Source organism: Crocodylus porosus, unplaced genomic scaffold (genome assembly GCF_001723895.1).
Source record: "Crocodylus porosus isolate Cpor-Errol unplaced genomic scaffold, CroPor_comp1, whole genome shotgun sequence".
NCBI lineage: Eukaryota > Metazoa > Chordata > Crocodylia > Crocodylidae > Crocodylus > Crocodylus porosus.
The window spans coordinates 56,121,912-56,137,251 of NW_017728947.1; the positions used below are offsets into that span (position 1 = coordinate 56,121,912).

At 40.7% G+C, this 15,340-nt stretch overlaps 1 protein-coding gene across 1 annotated transcript in view; it reads left to right on the plus strand.

Annotated features, from left to right (window-relative positions):
• Window positions 1–14,994, plus strand: part of RMDN3 (regulator of microtubule dynamics 3) — a 71,692-nt gene extending 56,698 nt beyond the window's left edge. The window contains exons 7-12 of the mRNA XM_019552039.1: window positions 3,316–3,391; window positions 3,678–3,755; window positions 6,921–7,019; window positions 8,584–8,637; window positions 10,950–11,030; window positions 13,886–14,994. Of these exons, the coding sequence (XP_019407584.1) occupies window positions 3,316–3,391; window positions 3,678–3,755; window positions 6,921–7,019; window positions 8,584–8,637; window positions 10,950–11,030; window positions 13,886–13,939 (442 nt within the window). The 3' untranslated portion in view covers window positions 13,940–14,994. The remainder of the gene's footprint in view (window positions 1–3,315; window positions 3,392–3,677; window positions 3,756–6,920; window positions 7,020–8,583; window positions 8,638–10,949; window positions 11,031–13,885) is intronic.
• The last annotated feature ends 346 nt before the right edge of the window (window positions 14,995–15,340 follow it).

The window sequence follows — 15,340 nt, forward strand, 5'->3', positions numbered from 1 at the left end:
AGGAAGTTAGATGAGCACCTTGCCGGGGTCATCTGACCCCGGTGCTCTTTCCTGCCAAGGCAGGGGCTCGGACTAGATGATCTACCTAGGTCCCTTCCGACTCTAGCTACTATGAAACTATGATGAAAACGTCTGATACGGGTAGCATTATTAGGAGCTGAATATTGTATGACTTAAAGGCTGCATGGCTTTCTTATCAGAGGCTCCTATTGGGCCAGGTTAGTATGTAGTACCCAATAATATGAAGGTGAGTATATTGTCATGCTAAAAAGCAGAGGAAGTCTCTAGACCTTTTGATTGCTGTACGGATTCACTCAGGTCAAGTTTAAGGTACTAGAAATATGTGCCCAAAGTTACAGACAGCCTAAATAATAGCTCTTCATGTCAGTGGGGTGCTTATTCAGATGCACAGTGAAGAATAAAATGAAGCAAAAAAACCAAAACTGTTTCATTCTTGATCAAGATGTGAAAGAAAGGGTGTCTGCTCTTTTTCTGTAATGATCTCTGCAATCTCCCATATTTCTTCCCCATACAACTTGCCCCCAAATGAGATGCATACCTTGTTTTTGGAAGGCAGAATGGTAGAAAGAAAGACATGGTCTTTCCAGACATGGTCTAGCATTGGCTTTTCTGTGGAGAAACTTTTGCAAAATGACTGTCTGTTTCTCTCTCAGCCAGAGAGCTAAGAGCAGCTGTGAAAGCCACTGGCTTCCACCCTTTCTGTTGCTTGCTGAGAGAGCAGCTGGCAGTCATTTTGCAACACAGTGTCTCCATGCTTTTATTCAGGTGAAGAACATCAGCTTTCTTATTTAAGACTTGCACCCCAATTTTGGAGTGGTGACTTTTTTGGGGGAAAGGAGCATATGGTAAGTAAGTAAATACAGCATTCTCTTGCATTGAAGAGGTTGTCCACCACTTGTTCATCCTTTCTTCTTATAACCTATGAAGCCAAAAGGCCAGAGGAAAGGAATGCTGACCAGTGACGCATCTAGTGTCCTACCCTATACCAGGAAAGCATAGTGTCTTCTGGTGACAGCTGTGGGGTCTTAAATGGCTTTTCCTGGTTGCTGTAGTTGCTAAGTTCTCCCTCTGTCCCTAGCTATCTTCCAGCTCGTGTATAAAAGTAATATTTTGGAGCTGTTTTTTGCAAGTTGCTAGGATTAGAAATATGTGGTTTCTTCAGAAGCCAGGGATCCATATGTGTGTCTTCTGTTTCTAACCTTTAATCCCACCTACGTGTGGATTTAGCTAAATGCCACTGTGTGGGATCCAAGCCCCAAGGAGTCTAGCATAACATGTACCAATTGTATTTTGAACACTTTGCAAGCCACCTGTCAAGTAAGCAGATCGTGGCAGTGTCACTACTTTCTGGGCCAGAAATCCATCAGGTGAGGCATTATTCTATTGATGCCTGTAATTACCAATGAAAATCAGATCTTTAATATCAGATGAAGATTTTTAAAAGCATGTTGAAACCTGCTTACAAGGTTTTATAAGTTTCAAAGGACAGAGTTGTATCTGATGCAACATCTTTTAGCACCTGCAGCAGAAAGTGTCATCTTAGTCCCATATTCTAGATATGCAGTCTTTCTCTCAATTCACCCTTCTATTGACCTAGGTAGAGTCTGGCATGCTCATCTAGCAGTAACACCTCTAGCATGTGCATAGCATTTTAGTCTGTATTGCTACTGCTCCAGTGTTCTACATTGCCCAGTGTATGAAGTGCACTCCCTTCAATAAAAGGATAAAATTTTGCTTTTACAGCAACCTAATTTTTTTCAGTAACCCACATGGGGCATTTCCCTGAGGATCTGTCTGTGGTGCACATGGGGAAGACAGCAGTAAACTGCTATAGCTGACTCCTACAAGTCCCCACACTCATGGCAGTGAGCTGTTACAAACTCCCTCTCCACCCTCCTTACAGCACATGCTTTTCATGGTGGCAGCATGGTAACACAGGACACAGCAGAACAGCCTGACTTCTGGAGATGGATGTTGCTACATCTGCCCCTGCATACTTTTCCCTGTCTGGACCTGCAGACTCTCACTTGTGTTTCTAGGCTGCTCTTCAAGGTACTGGTATCTAGTTCCAGTTACCCTGTGTTTTTAATTCCACAGCTTTGATGTATAAATCACACCTTACTTTAAAAGCTTCTTTGAAGGGTGGGGGAGGAGAACAATTTATGTAGAGGAAAATATAATATATAGTTGGGAGTGGATGAATGGAGTTAGAGAAAGGAAGAAGTGGAAGAGAAAAGCAAGAGGCAGGTTTTTAATATTATAATTTTGACACCGTGAAAGACAGGTTCAGACATTTAGAAATGAGAAGAGGAATAAAGGATTCAGCATTTTATGATCTTGTGTCATGTTTTTGAGCAGAACCTCAAAAAGGTTTTTTTTTTTTTTATGAAATACTTTATCTGCTGTGACTAAAAGCCCAAAGGTAGCTCAAGGGATATCAGTGCACAGGTGTGTACTAGAACTTTAGATGTTTAAAAAATGGATGCAGCAAAGTAGAATTTTGTTTGCCTTATTAGGAGTTTCTTTGTGGGACAGTTGTGGTGCAAGATGCTCAATTATAAACCAGATTGAGTTTGCAACATAAAAGATGTTTGCTGTGTTAGCTGCTGTTCATTGTTGGTGGTGATTACGGGAGGAGGGAGTTGGACAGTTTCACAACACTTCTCTTCAAAGTAGAGTTTCAAACCCCTTCAAAAACAGTATCAGTCCTGCATTATCTATGGACAGTTACCTAGCCTGTGATGCACTAGTGTTGCTGTTTGCCCTTCTAGGCTCTTGCTGACTTTGGATGCAGTCTTTCCTGCCTGTAGTGTTTGTATTTTGATGTTTAGTTGCTGTTTTCCCTTCTAGGCTCTTGCTGCCTTTGGATGCAGTCTTTGCTGCCTGTAGTGTTTGTATTTTGATGTTGTTTAGTTGCTGTTTTCCCTTCTAGGCTCTTGCTGCCTTTGGATGCAGTTGTTTAGTTGACAGATGAAGAGAATGAAGATGTTTAACAAACATTCTATAACTTTTTTTTAATTACAGGGAATGCTATCTATTACAGGGCTTTCTTATGTTAAGACCCCTGAGATCTAGCCAGTGCTGTGCTGCAGGCTTGCTAATATGCCTTGGGGCAAGTCCAGTATCTTTTGCTGCCTTAATTTCTCCATTTGTGGCATATATAGGCTACTTCCCAATCACACAGGGAAGATGAGGTTCACATTGCAATTGTGAAGAGAAGTTATGCTCTGATGGAAAATGTTTGGAGTTTGCGACAGAATATGTATGATTTCTTACTGAAGGTTTGTCTTGTAGGTATGCTATTCTTTGTGGCCAGTTGTCAGAACATGAGAATATTCAGAAGCGTATTCAAACTGGGTTTATTTTTAAGGTGAGTAAAAACTGATGCTGCTTTATGTCTGAAATGCTTGTTTCTAGAGTATAAAGATTGACTTAAAATTTTATGTGATAAGTTGTTGGACTGTAGTGGAGGGAGGGATTCGGTCATTCGGACAGTGTATGGGTGATACAGTCTGAAATGTTTAAGAGGATTTCAGCAATCCAGTTTAATGATTTAAACTCATATCCCTGAAATAAAACCACTCCACTTTTATGTAGTAAAATGATTTTATCATTCATTCATTCTTTGTTTTGGCTGTGGTTTGTTTTTTTTTTAGGAACACATTGATAAAGCAATCAGTCTGAAACCGGATGACCCCAAGTCTTACTATCTTTTGGGCAGGTGGTGCTACCAGGTAAATAGCTTTTTTGGCCTGTTACCATGCATAATGGGCAGCAGTTGGGATGTTCCAAGTGTTTTTCTCTGGAAGCTGATCCTCCATTTGGATGGAGGAGATGGCAGATACAGTCCATCAGGCATAAGCCTTAGTTGAATTCTATTCAGTAGTGGAAGCTGAATGCTGTGTTAGAAAATCCTTATAGAGCAACACGGAAATCCCCTACCTACTGAAGTTCCCTATTCATACATAGAAATTGAATGTTGCCTGGGGTCCACAGCTTATATTTTCAACTCTAAACTGGTATCAGAAGAGCACTGATAAAGATGTTTGACACATGAAAAAAATCTTTTGCAGTGCAAGATCTAGAAACAAATGTTCTCATTCCTTTCACTTCAGTTTACAAAGACTACAAAGCTTTAATTTTTATGCCTCTCATGACACACTATTTGCAGCCCATGGGTTGCGTGTGGCCTCCACTCCCCCATTGCTTTGGCTGCAGCAGCAGCCAGGGTCTCCCAGGCCTCCCCCTCCCTCCTCTGGCTTCTGCTTTCTGGCCCCACACTGGGTGTAGCAGGGAATGGAGGGGAGGGCATGCCATGTGTGTTGTGCAGGAGGTGCCTGTACAACATACAGCCTCAGGATGTGGGGGCATGATTCGTGCTGGTGCAGCCACTGGCTGCTCAGAAGTTGGACTTCCCTCTCCTAGACTCTAATTTTTATTATTCAGATTCCCATCCTAAGTTGTGGACACACTTATTATGGTGTATAATAATTTTATTCCATGGTAGAAGCGACATGTCACCATGATGCAGTCTTACATCAATGTAGGGCACCCTGCTTCATGGTAAAGTTACTATTTAGAAAGTTAGTAGTGTAGGTTGGATAGATGTATGGGTCATCTGTCTGCTCCCAAAGGCATCGTCATCCTAGGGTGGTCATTTACTCAGTGCAAACTGGCTTCCCTACCATATGGTGGAGACACTGTAATGTCACTGTTCACTTCAGAGATCTGGTGCTGAGCCTGTGGCCTTTATTATCTTTACACTTGAATATCCATGATATATGATATGAATATATGATTTATCTAATCTAACCCTAGTCTACATACACTCCAAATATCAACTACAGCTAAAATTAATATTTATTTTGCTTTATGACTTGCAGTCCCACCTTTGAAATGGTAAAATGTTTTTTTCTAGCAACTTCTACAATTCAGGAGAGTTCCATTCCCACAGCAGAGAGAGAATGTTACAAATGCACTCTGTAATAAGTGTAAATGTTTTCAGGTCTAGTATACATTTTCTGTGCACTGGTTCTCAGATAGTGATCAAAGCCTGGGATAGAGAACAATGTGAGGTATTGAAACACATGGAGCTAGATGTATTTTTTAAATTTCCAGTCTGCATAATAATAATTCAGTTTGACAAAACCATTTGCTCTTACTTATGTAATATACTTTTGCCTTGTGTCAGTAAATACTTCCCATACCTTTTACTTTCTTACCCAGAATGGAATAAAGGCTGTTGACTTTTTCATTTACTCATTACTACCATTTTACTCCCATTTTTCCCTCTTCGTTACATCTCTTCAAACCTGCTAAAAGTCACACTTCTGAGCTGCTAAAAATCAGAGGTTTTGGATAGTTTTTGCTTCTGATTTAGCTCTGTATTCATTGCCAAGGGTATGGGAAGTGGACGGTAAAAAGAACAATGAGAAAAGATTACTGTTTACAGATTTGCTCATGTTCTTACTTTTTCCCATGCTATACTCCAGTAAAAACAAACCATCTTCAGTCTTTTGAGCACATATGGATGTGATCAAAGATATCTCAAAGCTGGCCAGGGCTCCCGTGTACAATATATCTGTATAATCCTTTGCGTGCGTTTCCTTTGTGTTTGCTACACAGAGTATTGGTGATATTAGGGGAAGCGTGCCGGCTGCTTTATGGCCCTTGACAGGGAAAAGCTGGAAGTCAAATACCATCAGTCAGTTTTAGTGCCTATAAAAATAAATAAGGGTTTGGTGAGACTATCCACTTCTTGATTTATACAAGTTAGAAGTGCTTCTAGCTGAGTTACTTGCAGCAAAAGACTGCTGAAGTATGCGTAATGTAGTTTAAATTTATATCGAGATGGAAGTTCAGTTCCAAGGCCCTTATCCTGTCTATACCGATCTTTGTATGCAGCTGTGTTACTTGTTAACTGTCCACATCTTGAAATGTAGTTCCAATTAGACATTGCTTTGTGTACCTCTAGTTTTCCAGGGAAGTGCTGTCTACATATCTGAGCAGCCTGTCGTTATCCTTTTTCCTGTCCCTATATAATAAACCCAGGCCCTATATAATAATTTAGTTCTGTTCTTTACTGCCTGTGAATCTGCCTGAAGCTTCTGTTCTACAAAGATCTGATACCTTTACTGACACCAAATTAGAAGTCTGTAATTGATTATAGAAGTATATAGTAGTAAGTGAAGAGGTTCTGAGCTGTTTTCAGAAATAGCAATTCCATGCTCTCCACTGTAAGTCCAGAGAAGTGAACAGCTCTGGAGATTCATTTGAGATTAATAAAAGAGTTGGGGCCATGACAATGAGATTTCAGTGAGCAGTTACTGTAACTACATGTTTCTTAAAGAGAAAGTATGTTGTTGAGCCAATTTTAACCTTCCTTTTTTGGCGTGGGGGTGGGGGGCACTGGGGACACGTTCTGGTACAGGACTCAATTCTCAATATTCTGCTATTTGTGGACTGGAGAAGGGGGGTAAATATATTTGGCCTGCTCTTGTATGTAGGTTAAAGGTGCAAGAAACTGATGTGATTATAAGATGATAGTAGAATTTAAAACTCCCTGGGCAGCTGCACCACCATAAATCTTGTTACAAAGATGCACAGTTTACATATCCATACACCTGTTGCAACCAGTAGCCGAAGTTGCAAAGTTTGACTTCTACTATAAGATAGGAAAAGGGGTGGAAGGAGGGGTGGGGTTCGATTGTATTGATAAATTTATCTGTGTGCTTGAGCAGAAGTTAATGGATAGTTTTAGTGTGTGAGTTCTGTGGATGTGCAAGTGTCCTGCATGCTCTTGGTTTTAAGTGTTGCTGAATTCCAGGTGACATGAGCTTACTCCTGATTTTCATGGTGATAGTCTTTGGTGATGGTCTTATGTTACTGTTTCATCATAGGTCTCTCACCTGGGATGGCTTGAAAAAAAGACCGCTTCTGCCTTGTTTGAAACACCCCCTAATGCCACTGTCCAGGATGCACTGCAAAACTTTTTAAAGGTACTAAAATCAGAAGAAGAAGGGAACCATTAAATGATTTCTGGTGTGGAAATGAACTTGATTTCAAAACTGCAGTGAAGGACACTCAGTGTTTTATGTTAAGGATATGGTTTGTATTACGAGTGTTTGAACTTGAATCTTGAAACACTTGCATTCATATCTGGAACAACAGTCATTTTAACATTGCAGAATATTTCATGAGGAGGCTCTTTAATTATAATACATGGGTCTCATGGGATATACTTGAAGCTTTTGGAAGTATGTTGCTTATGTCCCTTGGAAAGCACTTTTTTGCTATAGAAACCTCACCTACTAGGTGCCATTCTTTTCTGATCATTAATAGTTCACTTTTAATGTGAACAGGGTCCACACTATTAAACACACAATTTTTTTGTGACAAAATGCTCTATACATGAATGAGTTAAACAATATTGTAGTTTGGCCTAGGTTGATAAAAGCTGTTACTAAATTCTTTAATGAAATCTGTTACAGACATGCATAGTCCCATTGCTCTCTAAATTATATAGATAAGCTTCTCACTTTGCCTGTTACAATAGGAAGTGTCAGGAATGCTTTGGACATGTCTCACTTGCTTGCAACTTTGCCAGAATTTATCTATTGAAGTGTTTGCCTTTGACATGAATCTTTCTGGGAAATTTCAGCCCAAAGGGTTCAATCATTTCAGAGAATGTTTTGCTTATGCATTAAAAAAAATCTGATGACACCTTTTTCTGTGAAGCCTTACTCCCATCTTTCCCCCTTTCCCACCTTTAGAGCAGTATATTCTGCAGGCAGCTAACGTTGGTCAGATTTGGCCAGATTTGTTATGGAAGTGGCAAATGGCACATAGTATATGCTTAACAGCAAGTTATAAGCCTTTGAAACTTTGCAGATCATACAGGCTCAATAGAGACTTGCTAGAGCTGTGCAGCTAAAAGCATGTGCCCTGTCTGTGCATCAGCTGAACAGGGCTTCCCTTGCAGCTGAAATTCTGGACAGTTGCAGCCTGACCCAGTTCTGAGTCCAGGTACCAGTGGCTTCTATCTTGCTGTCTTGGTGCTTCCCCTGTGGAGCCCAGAGTGAATGAAGAGGAGGCAGCTTGATTTGAATGCAGATGGAGCAAAGGTCAGGCTTGGTTGGGTTAGAATTAAATTGAAACAAGAAGCCAAGGGAAGTGAAGACAAGGTGGTGGTGTAGAGAGAAGGAAATGGGGCTAGTAAGATGAGATGAGGAGAAACTAGATTGAGAGAGAATGAGGCAGGGAAGCAACTAGGGTATTTGAAGGAGGACACCAAGTCTAACAAGGAGCTGGAAAGATAGTATATGAAGGTACTCTTCATTTACCTTAAAAATGCTTGCACAATGGGTTGCACTGATTTAAATTAAATTAACTTCTAAACAGAAGTTAAATTGACACAGTTTAAGGACAGCCCTGAACATTAAAAGCAATGTTTACACCCTGATTTGAAATATGGGTGTTGCATAGGTTAGGCCGAACTGTTCAAAATGGGCCCCTTGTAAATCCTAGCATCTGCTGTTATTTTCCCTTTGTCTTGCACTTTAGGTTGAGGAGCTGAGTCCAGGATTTTCCAAAGCAGGAAGAGTCTACATTGCCAAGGTAAGGCCATGTACTGAGTCAGTTGATTTTATTCAGGCCATGTGCAGCATGAAGTGTGCGTGTTAAAAATAATTCAGGTTTGTAAAGTATTTGGAGCTCCCTGAATTGTTGATGTGGAAATGCAGTATGGTGTGTTTGTTTGTGGGTAGTTAACTTATAAGTTAATGAATTGCGACTTATTTTTAAATGGGCAAAAATAATAATTCATCTCATGCAGGAAGATGGGGCATTCCGAATAACTGTTCTTTCTTTGGAGATTTTGCCTTTATAGGGATGCTTGTGTTAATTTAGCAGATTAAAGTTCTGATTAAAAATGCATGTTGCTAAACTTGTAAGCCACAGTCTCTTAACTGACACGTCCAGTTGTAAGATGTATGCAAGAAGAGGACTGGGGGAATATTCAACATAACCCCCTCTTTTCCTCATACAGAAGGCAGTCCTAAATAGGAATTAAGCATGCCATGAATGTGCTGGCTTCACTAAAGCCAAGACTCTTGTTTTTTGGGGGGTTTTTTGTTAGGAGAATTCTTTTGTATCCTTAAATAGATATGTACGGTTAGTTCTTTTGGCCTCCTGTTAAAGTCTAGAAATGTTTAAAACCCAAACAGCTTTAGTAGCAAAGTGTAGCTTTAGTCATGCTCTGTGAAATCACTTTATTCCCAAAGCCCCAAAGAGTGTCAATTTTATCTGGGTAGCGTGCGAGTTTTAGGTTCTGTTCCTGGTCTGGAATGTATTAGTATGTGAACCAAGGTGAAGAGTTTACTTGAAAGGAAAGGGTCTAAGTTTATTGAAAAACAGAAAGTAATATCAAGCCACGAAGGAAACCAACTTAAAGGTGCATGAGCCTCTGAACCTACCACGATTCCATCATTGATATGCCATGGATGGTTACGTCTGCGTACCAGTAAAACTACTGTGTGCCACAACAGCTTAAATTCTACCTCCGTAAATGAGCATTACTTTCAGTCTCTAAAACCTCCTTGAATGTACTGTTGCAAATGTTCTTTTTGTCAGTACATGGGGGAAATGCATAATCCAGCCTGCTCCTATGCAGCTCCAAAGTCTTCCACTTCTAAAAGTAGAGCATTAAAGTAATAGGGGAGTGGTTTTAATTAAACGTGGTATTGCACAGTTCTGTAACTGGAGAATCTTGTGTTTTGCTTTCAGCTGATTATGTATTTTCAATCTCTGCTTTAATATGGTTAAAGAATAGAGAGGGAACTTCAAAAATGGAGCCAGAAACAGTAGCTCTGAGAGGTGAGAGTAGCCCCATTGAGTGTCTGCCCTTGAACCTAGTGGCAATAAAAGTGAGCATTGCCTGTTTCACTGCTGATTGCTTTTAGTGGTTAACTTGCTTGTCTCATAGTCCTAAGCTACCTACCATGGTTTTCTGAAAACCAAAGAAGGAAACATACATTTTCCGAGTTTCAAAATCATATCTTCTTTTCCCCATGACAGTTTACAAGACAATGAGAAATTGCAGGTGTAACTCTGCAATATGTGAAAAATAAAAGTTATGGCTCTGCATAAAAATAAAAGAGCTTAATGGGGAAACCTGCAGTATGTGATATATTTTTGTCTTTATTTTAGATAAAGTAAATCCAGTTTTTAGTTTACCTGAAGCTGCTCCAGAATGTTTCGATTAGAGCACTAGGCTACTGCAGTACCTGGAAGCTCAGCTTGAAATTCAGTTCTAGCTTGCTGTATAATACGCACATTCCTGAGCATGGCTTCTTTTGCACTTGATGGTAGGAATAGTTGTCCTACTCAGGTCAAAGGAGTTCAACTTCTGTTATAAGAGAACATAGTTGGGTCTGTCTATATCAATAGGATTTCTTTTACTTTTCTTTGTAGATCCATTGTCAGACCTGACTGTCTTCTAAATATTAAACTTTTTAGACCTTGGAATTGGGTTCACGACTCATTTCCTGGAGACAAAGAACTTCACAACATGATAGTTACTCTTGAAGGATGGGATCCGTACTGCCAACTGGTCCTCTATGTCACTTAAGGAATAATAAAAATATAAATGGGAGAATAAATCCAGGAAACTGCCATCTGTTCTAGAAAAAACATGGAGAAGGGTCCTAAAACTTTCTTGTGCCACAATTAAATTATTTGCTATCCTGGTACAAGGCATTGTTTATAATGCTTTGCCAGTGAAAGGCACTTCAGGGATATCTCTTTATAGATATTGGAAAGGTGGGAGAAGCCCTTCTCTTCATCAGTAGCAAGACTGCTTTCTTGACCACATGTTATTTTCTGCAGTCTGTCTTCTTGACATTTCTTACTATTGCCAATTTGCTTTACAGTGCTATAGAGATCTGGGGAATAACTCTGCAGCGACTCACTGGCTGAACCTGGCTTCTGAGCTGCCGGTCGTCACAAAGGAGGTCGTAATCTCAGTTCTTTACCTTACTGCTGTTTAATTATAACCATTTACCAAGAATATCTTTTAAAATAAAATTTGGATCCAAATGTAGTTGTATTCATATGCATTTGTCTTTGAAATCAAATGGCTGATATTGTATAAGTGTTCTGTTCAGTTAAGTTAGTAATGTGGTAACATTAGTCAGAGCTCTTTCAGCAGTTCTTTTCTAGTGTCTTCAATCTAGGCTGTAATTGCTATATGCAGTAGTCTGTAAGTGAACTATTCAAGTTCTGCATTTCTGTTTGAGGTCTCCAAGCTCCTTTATTCTTTGAATTTTCTCCAGATAGTTCAGAGAAGTTTGTCAGTCACACCTCCAATATGTGACATTTATCTACTAGTAAATGGGCTGAGACCATCAAGATATTTCCTTTTCTGTTAAAAAAAACTTAGTTTGGTAAAGTGTTTCTGGATTAAGCAATGAGCTCAAGTTCTTAGCAGGGACTTTTGCCTTTCCTCTGCATACGCTATTGCAATGCACCAAGCAGTCGAACAGCGTAATAAAAAATATTGAATGGTAAAATATTCACTGAAAGAGTTTAGTAATCTTATGAAAGTCCCCATGGTTTCTAATAGTATCTGAAATGTAGGATGTGTTCAGTATTTCAGACACAAAAAGATTTCTGTAGCTTTTACATTGCTCAGATGTAAGCAGGCTTTTGAATCTTTGGGATTGATTCTCCCTCTCATCTTTTAATTGTGTTAACCCAAAAGTGACTGTAAGAGTGGCTTTGTGGAGTTCCTTACTGATATATTAATGCTTTAAATATCAAGTTCACCAGTTTACCAGCTTTTAAAAAATACTAATCCAAAAGCCCTCAAGCCTATTTGTCAAAGTGCTGCAAATTGAATTTGGAATCCAAAACTCAAACCCTGGATTGTTTCTCTTGCTGTATCAACAGTAAAACAGTTGGAAGCTTCCTAGTAAAACACAATTCTGTGAAACCATCTCTGATTTAAACTTCTGATGTCCCACATGAAGGTTTCCAACAGTCTTGAGCTGGCAGGAGACTAGGTGCTTGGCAGGGTGCTATAGAGCTCAGGCTTCCACAATCTGTAGTTCTGCAGCAGCGGCTTCATTACACAGACTGCCCTAAACTGGGGACTCTGTGCAGCCACACCAAGAGAATGGGGAGCTCTGACATGCATCAGGGTCTGGTTCCTGGGCCTTAACAGGGAATTTGGAAGCTATTCTAGGCTCTCTGCTAGGGAGCCAGGAGTCTGGGGCCTGCCTATGCCAGTGTGAGTATCGAAATTGGGAAGAACTATCCCAGAGCAGTCTTGCTGGCAAACTTTTAGCTATGGAGCACATGGGGCCTGCTTAGCCCCATGCATGCTGTGACACACTGCTGCCTTGGTATCAACAAGCCCTGTGGATCCTGGGGCAGCTTTCCAGGCTCCTAAGACAGCCTGGCCAGCTCGCACAATCAGATAGCTAGGAAATCTGGGAATCCTGTGGTCCCTAGTCCAAACCTGCAGACCCTGCAAGGCCTAACCAGCTTCTAAATAAAACTAACACGATTCTTGACAGTGTTACTGCTGCCCACCACTGAACAGCGATGGGAAAACTGTCTCACTGGGCAGTTGTGAAGCACAAGAACTGTGTCACTTTTACTTAGTGGCTCCCAAGGGTCCAGGGAGCATTTTGTCCCAGAGGCATCATGTTAGTGTTTCCCAGCTGGAAATTGTATAATAGTTTTGCTTAATAAAGAAATCAGCTGAGGTGTGAGGAAGGGGCTGCCATGGGGTTGCTGTCAGTTGCAGACAGATTGGAAACCCACCAACTTTTACTTTTAGTCGGATATCATTTACATCACCATTATCACAAATGTCAGTGAAGTCTAAACGAGTCACCCTAATTTTCTCCCTTCAGGCTCTGTGGTGTGAATAAACACTGAGATGCAAAGCAGTATTATAGGTATAGTGTACTTAAGAGGTTCTTAAACTGTGGTCCGCAAGCTCCATTCAGGTGGTCCACAGAAAGGTTGTGGAACAGTTGAGAGTATCTGTACTTGTAAGGTAAGACTACTGATATTAAAATATGAGTTGTGTGCTTTGATTTGTAGAACAAAAAAAAAGTTTATTAAGTAGACCGCTGAGACCCTCAGCAATTTTCAAGTGGTCCACAGAAAAAGAAAAGTGAGAACCACTGATCTACTTCTTATCATGCACACAGCATTTTAAAATCTTAATGAGACCTTGTGTTCCTGTAGCAAAATTGTTCTGCTGGGTTCAGGCCACAAGTATGCAAGGAGTCTCTGCCAGCAGTCTGCTGACTCTACTGCACTGCCACCTGCAGCACATGGTCCAGTATTGCACCAAGTACTTGGGCACACTGCCTAATCCAGGAAAACCAGGGTATCAAACCCACACGTTCCATTCTTTAAGCAGAAAATCTGCATGTTCCGGGGAACAAATGAATAGCTTCCTCATCTTAGGGTGAGCCTCTAGACAGAGCTAGGATGCTTACTTGTTAATTGGAAAAAGAATACTTGATAGGAAAAGCAGTGAGGCCCCGGGGTGAGAGCCACAGCTGGAAGATCAGTGTCCCTAGCTCTCAGTCCTCCATGCTCAGAAGTTCAAAGGAAATATACAAGGAGCTCTTTTTTCATTGTTTGGAAAACCCGAATAGCTTTTCACATTCCTCCCAACAGGACTGTGACAAGAGGCAGGAAGAGGAGGGATGTGAGAGGCAGGGAAGAAAGTACAGGGTTGAAAGAAAAAAGGAAACAAATGAACCATATTTTATTTTGTAGATGGCTCGGTATTAAACCAGCCGGCAGTTGTGGTCTTTACCATGTCTTTCTCTGCTTTTCCTAGGATGAAGAAAGCAAGAGAGAGCTTGAGGACATGCAGGCAATTCCTGAAGAATAAGCCCCATCATTTAATAACTGTGTGGACAGTAACATTCCGACCTAAAGAGTTGTTTTTTCCCCCTGCACAATTCTGATAACCTTGAATTAAGGTTCATGGTCAAAATACAAAGTTTACAGGAAACAAGTAAAACTGCCTTCATCAGTTCTTTTCTGGGGAGCCAGATCTTGGCACAGACCAACAGAACTAAATTCAGATTTTGATAGTCTCTTTACCTGTGACGCTATATATGTTTATTTGATTTTGGTTCCACGGCTTGATCAGCAACCATCAGCCTGATTTGGATTTCAGTTGTCCTACATACCTCTTGATTGTTTTCATAGTTATCCACTCTGAAATATTTCTTGCACAACTTATTGCACAGAGAGAATATTAACATGTAAGGTATGAATTGGAATTGTAACCTGTTCTTCCTTTAAAATATTTTCAGACTAGTTTTAGGGAATCATGGAAGTGAGAAGGCAATAGCTAACCAGAACTATGCCTGTTATCTCTATGTATTTAGTAACGACCATTAAAAATGTGTAGAGTTGAACACTTCAGTTCTACCTTGCTGCTAGCTTTCTTAATAGACTGTGTAAATGTTTCTCTCTAGAGTCCAGGTGCTATGTATCAGACCATTTTTTCTTTTTCTTCATAAACTGTGTTAGCATGGCCTGCAGCCACACTGGATGCTTGATGGCTCTGATAAAATACAGGTCTGATATTTACAGAGGTTCCAGCAAGGTAAAGGGCAAAGCCACTGTGTTTGTTATGTTCAGTTTTCCATTAATTATATCAGGCTGATGCACTTAAGACAAAGAGGTATTTTCATTCCATTAAACATATTGCTTGAAGTGGGTGGAGATGTTAGGTTATAAGAAAGCCCATTACAAAGAGCTTGGAATTCCATAAAAAATTCTACTCTGCTTCTATTCATTTCCCTATAAAAACATTTATTTTGATGTCCAGAGCATATTTTATTGTTCCTTTGCAAGTTCACCTAGATGCTTTGTAATGCGTCTTCGAGGAGAAGCCAGCAACAGTCATCAGCAGGGATCCTGGTTTTCTCTGATTTAAAAAAATCACAAATTCTCTGATTAAAAACCCCAAAATCCATTATTAAAATTAAAAGCCCCTCTAGCCCTGCTGGTGCCCCTCACGCACCCCCAGTCATCCCAACCCTGCTGGTGCCCCTCATTGCCCCCACAACAGCCCCCCACCCTACTTGTACCTCTTTCCCTCATCCACAGCCCCTGCCCCATGGCCCTGCTGGAGGGGGCCTCCAGCTGCTAGGGCTATGGGGCCAGGGACCCAAGTCTGCAGGGACCCTGCCCCCATCAGCAGGCAGCTGCAGCAGAAGCAGCATGGAGCCAGCTCCTCAGCTGCCCTGCTTGCTCGGGTGGAGGCAGGGCCGTCTCC